This window comes from Entelurus aequoreus, linkage group LG01, assembly GCF_033978785.1.
Source record: "Entelurus aequoreus isolate RoL-2023_Sb linkage group LG01, RoL_Eaeq_v1.1, whole genome shotgun sequence".
NCBI classification, from domain to species: domain Eukaryota; kingdom Metazoa; phylum Chordata; class Actinopteri; order Syngnathiformes; family Syngnathidae; genus Entelurus; species Entelurus aequoreus.
Window position 1 is genome coordinate 62,603,661 of NC_084731.1, and position 15,830 is coordinate 62,619,490.

General features: G+C 41.9%; 1 protein-coding gene across 2 annotated transcripts in view; it reads left to right on the forward strand.

Annotated features, from left to right (window-relative positions):
- The window catches only part of rem1 (RAS (RAD and GEM)-like GTP-binding 1), a 57,701-nt gene extending 42,160 nt beyond the window's left edge, over nucleotides 1–15,541 (forward strand). For both annotated transcript variants that reach the window (XM_062055854.1, XM_062055846.1), the window contains exon 5: nucleotides 14,936–15,541. In XM_062055854.1, the coding sequence (XP_061911838.1) occupies nucleotides 14,936–15,213 (278 nt within the window). In that variant the 3' untranslated portion in view covers nucleotides 15,214–15,541. The remainder of the gene's footprint in view (nucleotides 1–14,935) is intronic.
- The last annotated feature ends 289 nt before the right edge of the window (nucleotides 15,542–15,830 follow it).

The following is a 15,830-nucleotide window of genomic DNA, read 5'->3' on the forward strand; positions in this document are numbered from 1 at the left end:
TTCACAGCCCTAATATATATATATATATTAAGTTAAAAGTATCAATGATTGTCACACACACACTAGGTGTGGTTAAATTACCCTCTGCATTTGACCCATCACCCTTGATCACCCCCTGGGAGGTGAGGGGAGCAGTGGGCAGCAGCGGTGGCCGCGCCTGGGAATAATATTTGGTGATTTAACCTCCAATTCCAGCCCTTGACGCTGAGTTCCAAGCAGGGAGGTAATGGGTCCCATTTTTATAGTCTCAAAAAAATAAGAGATGTATAAATGATTGGAAACTCAAGACAGCCATGACATTATGTTCTTTACAAGTGTATGTCAATTTTTTTTTTTTTTTTTTTTTTTTGTCCTGCCCAGCCTCTCGGGCAAATCATATAGTAGATGTAGATGCCCATATCGGCTGTTCAGATTTACTTTACAAAAGAGAAGTGTAGGATACTTCTCTTGTTGCCTTACTTGTATTTTGACTTTATTAAATGTATTTATATTATCATTTGGTGCAGCCAGGCCGGAGCAGGAGGGGATAGAAAGAGAAAAAAAGGAAGACAGAGGGGGGAATTGTGGGGACAAGAGGGGGATTAGACAGAGAGACAAAAACAACAACAGCAAACACAACAACAACAACAACAACAACAGAGCGACATCAGCAAATACGACATGTACAAATATGATGGTAAAAGTAATAGCAAATAAGCAGTTAGCGAAAATTTAAAAAAAAAAATACAGAAATGACAATGAGCATTATTACACTAAAAATGGAGCAATATGAATACCAATAGAAATAGTGCTATTGATAATAAACAATACCAGTACTTTACCTTTATTATCAACAATACAATTGTTCAAATGCAACAATACATATACGTAATGATAACTTGAGATACGAAAGAATGCAGAAAAATGGAGGGGAAGAAAGAGAAGCAACCTTAACCTTGTAGATTGTTATAGTAACAATAGGTTAAGCTTTGTCAGTGTGCCATGTGTTATACCCAGTTTACCCTAGGGCAACAACGTTAATATATGTTTGATGAAACGTGATTATGTGCATGAGTGTATGTGTGCATATGTACTTGTATATGTACAGTATGTGTATGTGTGCTTGTACAGTGAATGTATATGTACAGTATGTGTATATGTGTGTACAGCGAATGTATATGTACAGTATGTGTATACAGTATGTGTGTTTGAACAGTGAATGTATATGTACAGTATGTGTAAATGTGTGTTTGTACAGTGAATGTATATGTACAGTATATGTATGTGTGTGTTTGTACAGTGAATGCATGTGTAGTATGTGTATGTGTGTGTTTGTACAGTGAATGTATATGTACAGTATGGGTATATGTATGTTTTTACAGTGAATGTATATGTACAGTATGTGTATACAGTATGTTTGTATAATGAATGTGCGTGTGGATGTACGAACTTTGAGTGTGTAAATATGTACTGTATTTATTTGTATATGTATGTGGGAGTGTAGGTACCTATGTATGTCTGTATGTATGTGTGTGAGTATATGTGAATTTGCATGTACAATACATTTGACTCCCAGTGTGTGCGGGAGCCAGAGTACGGCCCCAGCCTCCCCGAGAACCCATCCCACAAACAGTAGGTGTGGTGCCCAGGGAACCAGGGGCCACCGCCCCCACGCAGCCAAGCCGGACAGCGACAGGAACCCCAGAGCCTGGCCCACCGTGCCGCCCACAAGGGCCAGCAGCAGGCCGCAGACAGACGCACCCGGCAGAGGACAAGGCACGAGAAAAACAGGGGGCAGCCAGACCCCAAGCCAGCGAGAGACCACACCCCACACGGACAGAAAGGCGGGACGCCCCGCCCGAGGGGCCCGGAGACCCCCCGCAACCGGACGGGAAGACCGCCCCCGCCCCACCGGCAACAGGGCCCCCACGAGCCCCCCCCCACCCCCGGAGAGCGCGGCGAGGCCAGCCCACGGCCACCCCACCCAAGCCGGCCGCCACAGGACCACCCAGCACGGGGCCACAGGAACCACCCACCCCACCCGCAGGGACCCCAACGATGGAGATGGAACAACCAGCAACCGCCCCGCCGAGTCCCCCCCCCCTGAGGTAGGGGAATAAATAAATAAAATAAATAAATACATAATAATAATAATAATATTAATAAAATATATTTTAAAAAAAAAAAAGGGAAAAAAATAAATAAATAATTAAATTTATTTATTAAAAAAATAAATAAATAAATAAATAAATAAAGAATTAAAAGAAGATCACAGACATGCTGACACACAAGGTCGCTACCCCAACAACTGGCCGACTCGCAGCACCTCGGAATACCCTGCAGCACCAAGCCACCACAGTAGACGCAGGGACCAGACCCAGCAGGCCCCAACCAAGACGGGCACCCGGAAGGGATGGACGGCGGGACCCAGGAGCTCCAGACACGCAGTCCGGATGCAGTAGCCTGAGGCGCCGACCCCCACCCGACAGGCAGGCCCAGAACGTACCCCCAGAAATATACATACATATATATATACATACACATAAACATACACATGTACACATACACACACATACACATGCATACACATACACATATATATACATACATACATACATACATACATACTGTTGCGTTTGACCAGATGTTCCTCCAAGTGGGATGTAAAACGCTGGTCAGTCCCAAGTTCCTTTTATGACACATAAACTGATCTTGAATATACACCAGGCACAGTATAGTTACTTTGTATTTTATTGTCAAATATTTGAGAATAGAGACCAGCCTCGAACAACACATACAAATGCGTAGCCCAAGTTGATCTGAAAACTTCCCGGAAAGCACTCTCCTCTTCAGTATCTCCCCCCGCCCTCACTTGTCTCACCTCAAACACATGCTCATTGTCTCTTATCTTGAGTCGGCCTGGGAAGCACAGGAAGGAGGAATTCCTCCTCTCTGCCTTCTACTTCAAGGCCGGCCCAAGTGCGAGCACTTTGTCATGGGATGAAAAGAAAAGCAAAGAGTACAATATGGAACATTAGCTATATGTAATATGACTATGAAAATTAATAAGTAACACAAAATATGGATATATGAAGATATATATAAATCTTTCAATTCCCCCTTCAGATCTTATCCAAAAGATCTCTCCTACGAGAGCAACACCTCTAAAGCACGCCCTACATTAAAGTAGGTGCTGTTTTGGTTTTCGAGCAAGCTATCGATAAACAATCAAACCATAGTTACATGGGAGAGAGAAGGAGGGAGTCAACGTCAATGTCGTCATTGTCAGGGAAGGAAACTAACAGTCCCTGAAAGTCACCACTATGCTTGACCCCCTTCAGTGACATTGCAAGCCCAGAACCAGGGTGGGGTTGACCTTTGACAGCTCTAACAATGATGCGGGTGCATAGAGACCTAGCACAAGGGGCAATAAAGCATCCGCATGAGGTTATGACGGCCAAGAAAACTCCAATGGAGACCAGGGCCGACTTAATTAGGTCAGACCACCTGCTAAAGGTGTTATGAAGCCAATCTTTAAAGGGGTCAGAGACACCGGAAACTTCAGTAAGTTCTTAGGCTCTGGGGCCTTTTAAGGCGCTCTTGACCGAGCCATCGGGGGCAGCATTGTTAGGAATGAAGGTACAGCATTGGTCACCAAACATTGCACACACACACCTTCTTCCTTGGCTAGGATGCGGTCAAGGGCTATGCGGTTCTGGATGGCCATGAGGGAGGTCGGGGCAAGTTGTTCAGCAAGTCCCTCAACGGCGTCACGAGTCAGGTTGGTCAGTCTCAACAGATTATAAAAAACATAGTAAATGCGTTCTACATTTTTAGTAGCAGTCACAGGGAAAATAGCACCAATGATAGGAAGGTTCTCGAAACCTGCACAGGATTCACACCACAATTTGTGTTGTGAGGGGACCCCTCTTGGTTGTCCAATTGCATCAAAGTAAACACCATCAGGGTTTCTCATCAGATCAAAGGAGCCCTTTACACTCCTCCGAGATAAAACATGGCGGCGTCGGCGAGAAGTTAGAGAGGCCGCTGAGACAGGAGTTACAAGGGGAGTTAAATTGGTTACCCACTAGGGTGAGTGGGGTCACCAGTCTAACCATAGCACAAAGCCCTACGGATAACGTTGGGATTCTAATGTACAATCTGTGCTCCCCACAATACCAGAATAAGTCAGCTCGTGCCCAAGGGCCTATCCTTGAGCCATCTATCAGTGTGGTGCACCAGGAAGGGTTAATGTCACCCAATTTGTTGGGGGACGAAGAGGGTCCTTTGAATTGAAAACACGTGTAATTCAGCTTTTGGGCCACAAATGGAAGAAGTCGGGTGGAATTGTCAACAGGAGGGTACACACTAGCCAACAAATCGCACCCTGGTGGCGTGGGTTCAGAGAACAAGGAAATAAGACAGTTTGAGCCATTTATGTCAGTCAACTTAAAAGGGGCGGGGTAAGTGTGGGGAAAAGGACGTCCAGCGGAACAAGCAACACAGTCACCCAGGTTTTGGCATCCACCTGAGCCACAGGTTTACCTGTACCCGCTCCTAAGGTCAAAGTTACCAGGCCTTCGGTGGTGATGTCATTAGCACGCACAGATGTGAGAGCCTTTGAAACACCACCAAGGTGGGGTGGTACTTTAGGTGCTACAGAGGGTGTAGAGGTAGTTAACGCCCTCTCAAGGACATTAATTTTAATAATTCCTTTAGAGTCTGTATCAGTCAGGTCAACCCCCAAAACAACATAAAAGGGACGATGGGCACCACTTACCAGCGTATGTTGTCTGCATCCGACACCAATGGTTCAGGGTTGAGTCGTCACAAATATAGAGGTTATTACCACGGTAATAGCTATTGTGTCCCCCGTAATTAATCACACTGCACAGGTCAAAAAATAAGTCTTGCTATCCCCTTTTACCCAGTCTATTTAAAGTCCGCTGTTTGTTCTTAGACACTTGTCAGTCACTGTCGTCAGGAAGGATGAACTGAGACACAAAAACAGTAGAACACGCCCAAGCACCAGTCCGTCAGGGAACACTACCGGGTGTAACACCCTGCCCTTCGTCTATCAATATCAGAGTAATTTAGGTAACAAAACGGGGATAAACATCAAACTTTTCACTTAATGTAAAGACACATGTAGTTATGCTGAAAACAAGCAAGAGAAATTGGATAACTTCGAGTATAAAGGCTGGTCTCAAATAAGGATATACAATATAGAAGTTAAAAAGAGTAATATAGGTAGAAAATCTCTCTCTCAGCGTCGTCTTCTGGGCTGTAGGATTATGTGTGTGTAATTAAAGCCTCGCTCTTCTATGACCTAGAGGGGGAGAGGTTACTAGCACAATCACCCCTTATGTGTGTTACTTCGTTAACACACACACTAAAAATGAGTCGTTTTCTGCTCCCGTTCTTCTTCAGATGCCTCAGGCTCAAAAGGCGCTGCTGGGGGGTCGAGTGGGGCAGATGTAGTGGCGATGTCAGCAATGACATCCGCTGGTAATCTGTCAGGTTCTTCAGCAGGAGTGTAGAGGGAGAGGTGGTACCAGGTGTCCCATTTTCCAGCTAGTCGAAGGGCGTGAGACGTCCGTTCCACGACCTTGAAGGGACCACCTGGGCTCCGTCCACTTGCTTTTGATGACCTAGATCTTGACCCTCTCAGCGGCCGGAAGGGAATCTGGAGTGGCGGGCTGTCATCCTCGTATCTGTACAGAAGAACTGGCACACAAATTCTGCATTTTTTGTGTAAAATACCATTTTGGTTTTACGCTGAGTCCTCCTTCCATGGGGGGCTGCTGGTCCTGTGAATGGCTGACCTGTATGCAGCTCATAGGATGAAAAACTCAAAGGGCGGTAAAACAGTTTTATTCACGGACCTTCGAATGATCATTAACGCTAATTGCAACATGTCAATCCAATTAAATTTGGTCTGTGCACAGATTTTAGCCAATTAGTTTTTAATATTCTGGTCCATCCTTTCAACCTTACCTTGGGACTCAGGATGGTACCCCAAACCTGTGTTCTAGTCCGAAAGCCTTTTCGACCAAGGCTAAGTGAGTTTTTTTTTTTTTTTTTTTTAAATGGTTGCCGTTGTCTGACCTAATCTTTTTGGGGAAACCATGTCGGGGTACTAGGTCATTCACAAGTCATTTAATTACTGGTTGCATCCTCTTTTGAGGCTGTTGTTGCTTCTGGCCAACCACTGTGATTGTCAACACAAGTCAGTACGTACCTTTTCCCTTGTACCGTATTGATCATATCAGTGAAATCAAAGACTATACATGGTTCACCCTCACCTCCTCCCTATTCTAAATTTGATCTACTTAACTACTATCGATGTGTAAAATCGTTATTTTCAAATTAAAATGTAGTTATAACTTCTTACCCACGGGAAAAATGTTAAAACTATGGAATGTGTCAGAGTCGGATGATTGTCGATTTTGTTCCAAGGAGTCTGTATCTACCCTCACTCACCCCCTTCTGTTTCTGAAAAAAGGACTGTGTTAGTAATACTATCACTTTCAGAAACATCTAAGAAAAAGGTCAACTAATAGCCAAGTAGCGGAGGACAAGTCATGTTTGAGGTCAATGATAGTCTCTTTAGCCTCTGTGGTCCACTGGGGGGTGTTGTTAGGGTAGGGGACCCCTTAGCAATATCACAAATAACTCAAACTCAACTAAACCCTAACTTTTATGTAACTTATTCAATATGGTGAAAGTAACAACATATGCTCATATTTATATTGTCACAAATACAAGAAAAATACTACCCTTATGGTGGATGCTTTAGCAATAGTATTTTGAAATTTTACCACACCTGGTGGCCCCAATAATTGATTAAGTCAAGCTCATGTTGTAGAAAGTCGAATGATGCGGACACGTTTGTTACTGAATACTTTCTATCAGACTTCTGCCATGGCAACTTTGTGTATGTAATGAGCAACTATAATTATTTGATATTCTTAAATGTGTAATGTGTCGTTTTAGCTCAGCTGTTGTGTAGCTGCTAGCTCCTCGTAGCCTACAGGTGTCTAAAGTGCAGCCCATAGTTATGTGTTTAACACAACTATGTGCTAAACCTAAACAATTGAAAATGTGGTATTTGGGTGTCGGTGTAATGTTTGGCAGCTACGCCGTGTCTTATCATTGGACCTAAGTTCTTTGGTTTTGTAGGCGAGACAGAGAGCAAGTGAACAATGTGGGACACAATTGTGTCCATCTTATACCATGCTAGTTGTTTCAAAGATAGGTCAACATGAGCAACCACACCTTGAGTTCCAACATATATAAATATACAAAGGAGTCAAAGGTCTCCTGGTATGAGTGTCTAACTGGTGATCATAACATATGGCGAGTCGGGTGGCAGAACACACGGAAGCATCTCAGCCAGTCAGGGTTTTCACTGTTAGAGCAGTTGGATGTCAGCCATTCCTGTTGTTTCAGGCTGTGGTAGGAGCCTTGGTAGTGGTGTCGCAGCTTGGTGGTTGAGCCGTCAGGTAACACCAGGAATGTTCCTTCTGTGCGATTTGAATGTCAGGGTACAGTCTGTAAAGGAGGTCCAGCAATCTGAACCGGAAGTGGTTTGGTGACAGGTAACCTTGTGACCCCAGCGAAGCCTTCGACCTTTAAAGAGGAAGCACACAGTTTCTTTGGTACCTCTGCATTCAGAATCGAATGGGTGGCGCCAGTGTCAATCACGAACTGATAACATTGTCGTTGACACTCATGTCCAGCAGGGGGCCAGTCTGTATCTCCTGCTGGGGCTCCTGCGGTGGGCGTCCTTTGCCACGCTTTTGTGTTCGTTTGTTGGCACTACGGAACCTTTCCTGTTCGAAAATGTTCGGACAGTCACGACTCCAGTGACCAGGCTGGTCACAGCCGAAACAGTTTCCACCCCGGACTGGCTTTGAAGCACCGTGTTGTCCACCACCCGAGTCCAACCGTCTGGTCGCACGTCTGTTGAGGATTCTTTCCCCCACCTGTTGGAACTCAGAAGCAAGGTCACCCAGTGCTGAATATCCCTAGCTGATTTTTTACTAATTAGTTCTTTTGACCTTTTATCTTCAGCGATCTGTAAATTAAGGAGTTGCTTCCTTGCTGCTCTGTCATTAGCCTTATCATCCTCATCTTGAGGAAAGAGACTGCGCATAGCAGTAGCTATGTTTGTAACGTATGGTGTTATCGGTGAGGTCGAAGATTCAGCCTTTAATCCTGCTTGTTGTTCTGTATTTTTGCCATCTTGTGTGGAAACACAACGATACAAAATGCTTCTAGAGTCTGCTACGGAGAGAGTGTATCCTGCTGTTAGCTTGTCTAATGTGTTGAGCCAAAGACTCCCACCTTCAGACACAGGTGGAAGTTTGTCAACAATGGCTTGCATGTCTGCCACAGCAAAAGGCTTATATTGAAATCTGCCGCTTTTATCAGGAAAAAGTGGATATGCGTGTCCCTCCAGCTTTTTTGAGCGTATGTTGTATGCATGTGGTTCATGTGGGTGTTGGTCAATGTAGCCTTCCATTGAGCCATTAACAGTTACAGGAGACCACAAAGTCTGGCTCTGTTGTGTGTTGTTCAAGAATGTCTGATATGCACGTGAGAGGCTGTCATCTACTGGGGGAGGGCATTTGTTTATGGCAACAAAATGGTCTGGCGTGTAAAGTGAGGAGTTTTGCGTTGACTCATGCATTATCTGCTGTCTAGTAAGATTAGGCATATTTGGGAGGTTTTCCGCTGGGTGGCTGTTATTTTGGGGCTTAGGCACCAGAGGTGATTTACACTCAGGAGACAGCGTTAGTTTTGGAGGAGGGTTCAATCTTAGAGAGGCTGTGTGAGCACCGCCCTCATTTGTCACAGGAGTAGGGGGTGGACCAGAGAGCTTTGTTTCTGTTTCGACCACCAGGGCTCCTCCTGTGACTGTCAAAAGTGGGTATAAAGACGCCTCCGGCTTTACGTCATAGGGCGGTGGCTTAGTCAAAGTCTGGGCGGGTCGTTTGAATTGTCTTACGCATGCGCGGCAGGCAACAGACCAATCAATCCATCTGTCATATTTGTCTCATTAATCATCTGTTCTTTTGCTGCATTTCGTTTTTCCACGTAATCCCCGTTTACTTTTATCATATGCTAAACTCTTAAATTCTCGAGCAGCCACCCCTGCTCTTTTTTTTTTTTGACCATTTTCACCAGCGCACACACACACACACATGCACGTGTAAGCACTCACGCACACACAAGCAAGTGCCTACAGCCCTACGCACACACAAGCAAGTGCCCACAGCCCTACGCACACACAAACACGCACACGTAAGCACTCTCTCTGCGTTTCACTTTACCATAAAACTTCCAGTTACTTTTTTATTTTATTTTTTATTTTACCAGACGTTTGAGTTCACAACTTTTCGAGTATTGTAAACTCCCTCTTAACCCTTTCAAGGAACGTTCTCTTTTCTTTTTTTTTTTTTCTTTTTTTTTTTTTTTTTCTTTTTTCTTTTTCTTTTTAAACTCTACCTGCTAATTCCATTGTCGACAACAGTGCATTCAATTGATTATTAAACAGTAATGATTCATCACATTTTCCCCAGCCGTCATCACATTCTTTTCTGTCACACTCCTTGGCCATTGTGTCTATTTTTCCTTAATTTTAGCGCACACTAAAGTGTCGCCGGGATCTCGCAACCGGGGAATCTTTATTGTATTTATTACAAATGGCCTCCAGCCGTGGAATTTATCATATGGTACAGAAGGGCCTCCTCCCGTACGATTCTTAATTTTAACGCACACGTTAATGCCGTAGGGATCTCGCAACCAGGGAGTATTTATTGTACTTTACAAATGGCCTCCAACCCATCCTTAGTTTGTGTGCACATAAAAATGTCAACAGGGATCTCACAACCGGGGAGTATTTACTGTACCATATGATGGGCATCCAACCCGTTACTCTTTTAGGCGGCGACCAACTACCCAGGGTGAGCCACACCCAACTATTAGTTCACTCGTCAATGAAACTGCCCGTCACGGTAATCGAGACACAATGACGTGAGTTGACCACTTATTTACAATTTTAATGCAATGGCAGGCTCGGCAAAAATGCAATCAATCTATCAAAATCACCATTCTGTGTCTGGGGTACGAAGCAGTGTTTAACTTACAGACTTCTGGGCAGACTCCTAATGCAGATTTTATCTAAAAAGAAAGGTTCTGCTTACCTTGAATTATGTTTTGGCCATGTGAGTCTGTCCAGAAGATTGCAAGAGAAGGTCCAATTGTCAGCGTGTCATCTCGGACGAAGCCCCCAAATTGTTGCGTTTGACCAGATGTTCCTCCAAGTGGGATGTAAAACGCTGGTCAGTCCCAAGTTCCTTTTATGACACATAAACTGATCTCGAATATACACCAGGCACAGTATAGTTACTTTGTATTTTATTGTCAAATATTTGAGAATAGAGACCAGCCTCGAACAACACATACAAATGCGTAGCCCAAGTTGATCTGAAAACTTCCCGGAAAGCACTCTCCTCTTCAGTATCTCCCCCCGCCCTCACTTGTCTCACCTCAAACACATGCTCATTGTCTCTTATCTTGAGTCGGCCTGGGAAGCACAGGAAGGAGGAATTCCTCCTCTCTGCCTTCTACTTCAAGGCCGGCCCAAGTGCGAGCACTTTGTCATGGGATGAAAAGAAAAGCAAAGAGTACAATATGGAACATTAGCTATATGTAATATGACTATGAAAATTAATAAGTAACACAAAATATGGATATATGAAGATATATATAAATCTTTCAATACATACATACATACATACATACATACATACACACACACACATACACATACACATACACAGTTTGTCAGCCCCGACAACCACCACGCGCGCGCGCTGCCACCAGTCACAACATCAGCCACCCCCCTGCACCAGACCCAGCAGCCACGGGCGCCCACACCACAAACAAACGGCAGCAGAAACAGCAGCCACAACACCCCCAGACAGCCAGCACCACCCAATCAAATCAAAGCGATCAAAAAAAAAACCGCGACCGGCAACCACACGCCAACAGGATCACAGATACCAGCCAGCGCCAGCCCGCCAGCAAGCCCAAACGCCAACACGCAAACAAGAGACACCAACACCGCCCCCCCCCCCCCCCGCCAAAAGACCCCACCACCCCAACCCAAACCCGCACAAACACACCACCGCCCAAACAACCGAGACACAGTATCCAGACCAGACACGGGCGCCGCGCCGCCACCACATCAAGTCGCCAACAGAGACCCCACAGCGCAAGGTCGGGCCACACGGGCACGGACCCCACCCAACAGGAAGCGAGACCCGCGCGACGCCACACACAAATAAATAATAAGATTAAACAAAAATAACAATAATTAAAAAAATAATAATAATAATAATAAAATGAAATACAAATTAAATTAAAAATAACAAATACAAATAATTAAATAAAATAAAGTAAGTAAATAATAAAAATTATTTAAAACAAATAAAAATAAAAAATAAAAATAAAAATATATATATATACATATATACATACATATACATACATATACACATACACATACATACATACACACATACACACACATATATATATACATATACATACATATATATACACATAAAAAAAAATAATAATAATAAATTAATGTCAACTTTTGACCACGACTGTATGTATGTTATATGTTATATAAACATCAGTTTATATAACACACACGATATGTGTGTATGTGTGTGTCATAAATTTTCTACCGCTTCTCACTTTCAGGGTTGTATATATATAATGTACAGTATATGTGTGTATATACACTATATTGCCAAAAGTATTTGGCCACCCATCCAAATGATGAGAATCAGGTGTCCTAATCACTTGATCAGGTGTATAAAATCAATCACTTAGGCATGGAGACTGTTTCTACAAACGTTTGTGAAAGAATGGGCTGCTTTCAGTGATTTCCAACGTGGAACTGTCATAGGATGCTACCTGTGCAACAAATCCAGTCGTGAAATTTCCTTGCTCCTAAATATTCCAAAGTCAACTTTATTATAAGAAAAGTGAAGAGTTTGGGAACAACAGCAACTCAGCCAGGAAGTGGTAGGCCACGTAAACTGACAGAGAGGGGTCAGCGGATGCTGAAGCGCATTGTGCAAAGACTTTCTGCACAGTCAGTTGCTACAGCGCTCCAAACTTCATGTGACCTTCCAATAAGCCCACGTACAGTACGCAGAGAGCTTCATTGAATGGGTTTCCATGGTTGAGCAGCTGCATCCAAGCCATAAATCACCAAGTCCAATGCAAAGCGTGGGATGCAGTGGTGTAAAGCACATCGCCACTGGACTCTAGAGCGGTGGAGACGCCTTCTCTGGAGTGATGAATCAGGCTTTTCCATCTGGCAATATGATGGACCAGTCTGGGTTTGGAGGTTGCCAGGAGAACGCTACATTTCAGACTGCATTGTGCCGAGTGTGAAATTTGGTGGAGGAGGAATTATGGTGTGGGGTTGGTTTTTCAGGAGTTGGGCTTGGCCCCTTAGTTCCAGTGAAAGGAACTTTGAATGCTCCAGGATACCAAAACATGTTGGAAAATTCCATGGGATGGCACTTCAAGTTCATATGTGAGTAAACGCAGGTGGCCAAATACTTTTGGCAATATAGTATATACTGTATGTATGTATATATATATATATATATATATATATATATATATATATATATATATATATATATATATATATATATATATATATATATATATATATATATTATATCAATACACACATATACAGTATATAAAGACAGATGTTTTTGTCAACATGTTAAAGGCATATAGATTCCCTTCTTTCTTGAAGACAAGAATATCAAATGGTGTATTATCTGATGACTTGCATTGATTAGAATCAGACAGGATTTTACAGTGGTTGCTATCAAGTTGAATGTACATGACCTCATATTTACATCCAATATCACATGAAAGTGGTTTGTTTTTAGCTTCTTATTTGTCCAGCTTCCATAATCCTTTTATAGCCTCTACAAAAAAAATACATTGGAGACTAACTCTGTAGCTTGCTACCTTGTTGGTGCTAGTTCCCTGAGACCCTTATTTTGTTAAGGCCGGCAGGATGGAGTAGCACTTTTATTTGTGCGGTCGGTCTTTACACTTTTGACAGCAGCTGTTTGGCAAGAGTGTGTGTGTTGAAATAAAGAGTTTCTTTTGTTCCTGTCAGTCATTTTTTCTTCATACTGCGCTCGCAGCAGCTAGTGTCGACTCCCAAGACCCTCGCTTGCCAAGAATGTCGATCAAGTGACGAATGTGTCATGATAGTGAAGATTGATAGGTCGGTCATTTTTTAATGCCTGGGGATTGACCAACACCCCCTCCCAATTGACCTAGTATTCAGTCACGTGACTATAGATGTCAACATTGTGTACGTGCTGAAAGATTCATGATTGTTTATCAAAATATAACTGTAGATGGCAACATTGTGTATGTGCTGAAAGATTCATTTATGATTGTTTTTTAAAAATATAACTATAGATGTCAAAATTGTGTATGTGGTGAAAGATTCGTTCATGATTGTTTGTTTAAAAATATAACTATAGATGTCAACATTGTGTATGTGCTGAAAAAATAATTTATGATTGTTTATCAAAATATAACTATATGTCAACATTGTGTATGTGCTGAAAGATTCATTCATGATTGTTTATCAAAATATAACTATAGATGTCAACATTGTGTATGTGCTGAAAGATTAATTTATGATTGTTTTTAAAAAATATAACTATATATGTCAACATTGTGTATGTGCTGAAAAAATAATTTATGATTGTTTATCAAAATATAACTATATGTCAACATTGTGTATGTGCAGAAAGATTAATTTATGATTGTTTTTTAAAAATATAACTATAGATGTCAACATTGTGTATGTGCTGAAAAAATAATTTGTGATTGTTTATCAAAATATAACTCTATACGTCAACATTGTGTATGTGCTAAAAGATTCATTCATGATTGTTTATCAAAATATAACTATAGATGGCAACATTGTGTATGTGCTGAAAGATTAATTTATGATTTAAAAAAAAAAATATAACTATAGATGTCAAAATTGTGTATGTGAAAAAATCATTTATGATTGTTTATCAAAATATAACTCTAAATGTCAACATTGTGTATGCGCAGAAAGATTTTTTTATGATTGTTTTTGTTTAAAAATATAACTGTAGATGTCAACATCGTGTATGTGCTGAAAGATTAATTTATGATTGTTTTGAAAAAAATCTAACTATAGATGTCAACATTGTGTATGTGCTGAAAAACTAATTTATGATTGTTTATCAAAATATAACTCTGTATGTCAACATTGTGTATGTGCTGGAAAAATAATTTATGGTTGTTTATAAAAGTATAACTCTAAATGCCAACATTGTGTATGTGCTGAAATATTCATTTATGATAGTTTAAAAATATATATAACTATAGATGTCAACATTGTGTATGTACTGAAAAAATAATTTATAATTTTTTATCAAAATATAACTCTATATGTCAACATTGTGTATGTGCTGAAAGATTAATTTGATCGTTTATCAAAATATAACTATAGATGTCAACATTGTGTATATGCTGAAAAAATAATTTATGATTGTTTATCAAAATATAACTCTATATGTCAACATTGTGTATGTGCTGAAAGATTCATCTATGATTGTTTATCAAAATATAACTATAGATGTCAACATTGCGTATGTGCTGAAAGATTCATTTATCATTGTTTATCAAAATATAACTATAGATGTCAACATTGTGTATGTGCTGAAAGATTCATTTATCATTGTTTATGAAAATATAACTATAGATGTCAACATTGTGTATGTGCTGAAAGATTAATCAAATTGGGTACCCAACCCGCGTCATAAAATGTCTCATCTTCCCCCAGAGGGCCGAGCGTGTGCGGTGGTCTTTGACTGCAAGTTCATCGAGACGTCGGCGTCGTTGCAGCACAACGTGAGCGAGCTGTTCGAGGGCGTGGTGCGCCAACTCCGCCTGCGGCGCCACACCACGGACGCATCCCAGCGCAGATGCGCTGTCCACGAGCGCAAGGAGAGCATTACCCAGAAGGCTCGGCGCTTCCTGGACCGCCTGGTGGCCCGCAACAATCAGCGCGTGGCCCTGAAGGTGAGATCCAAGAGCTGCCACGACTTGGCCGTCCTGTGAGGACACTCAAGATCCGGAATAACCTTTTAGGGTTTAATTGACTTTACCTGTTCCTCGGACTCTGACAAGTCCTTCAGGAGAAAAACTAAGTCAGTGTGTTTCTTTTAAAGTCCAAAAATGAGCCACTAACACATCTTGACAAATCTTTGAGGAGGACATGGACCCCTCCATTCAAAGGTGTGTTTTCCTCTCCTTGATGCACGTGACTGTCACCTACAGGACTGGAGTAGTATTACCACGCTGTTGTTTTCATACTTTTATTCACGGCCAAATGTTTTCAAATGTGTCCATGCTGAGGATGTTCCTCTTCTCTAATGTACAGTATTAAAGGTGGTTTACATGAAAAACACAAAAACATTGTCCTTGGTTTACGTCACATGGAGGCTAGGAAAACCTGTTTGCTTATCATGGATGACTTAGACTAAGACAAACTTTAAAGATCCACAAGGGAAACTGTTCCACACAGTTTTCATGAAACTGCACTTTTTTTGTAGTTTTGCCTCTCATTCACAATCCTTATGTGAGACAAGAACACACGTCTTTTTCTTATTTGTGTACTCTAAATGGCAGAATAGGGCTAACAATGTAGATAATAAGATAATAATAATAAGGCCTCG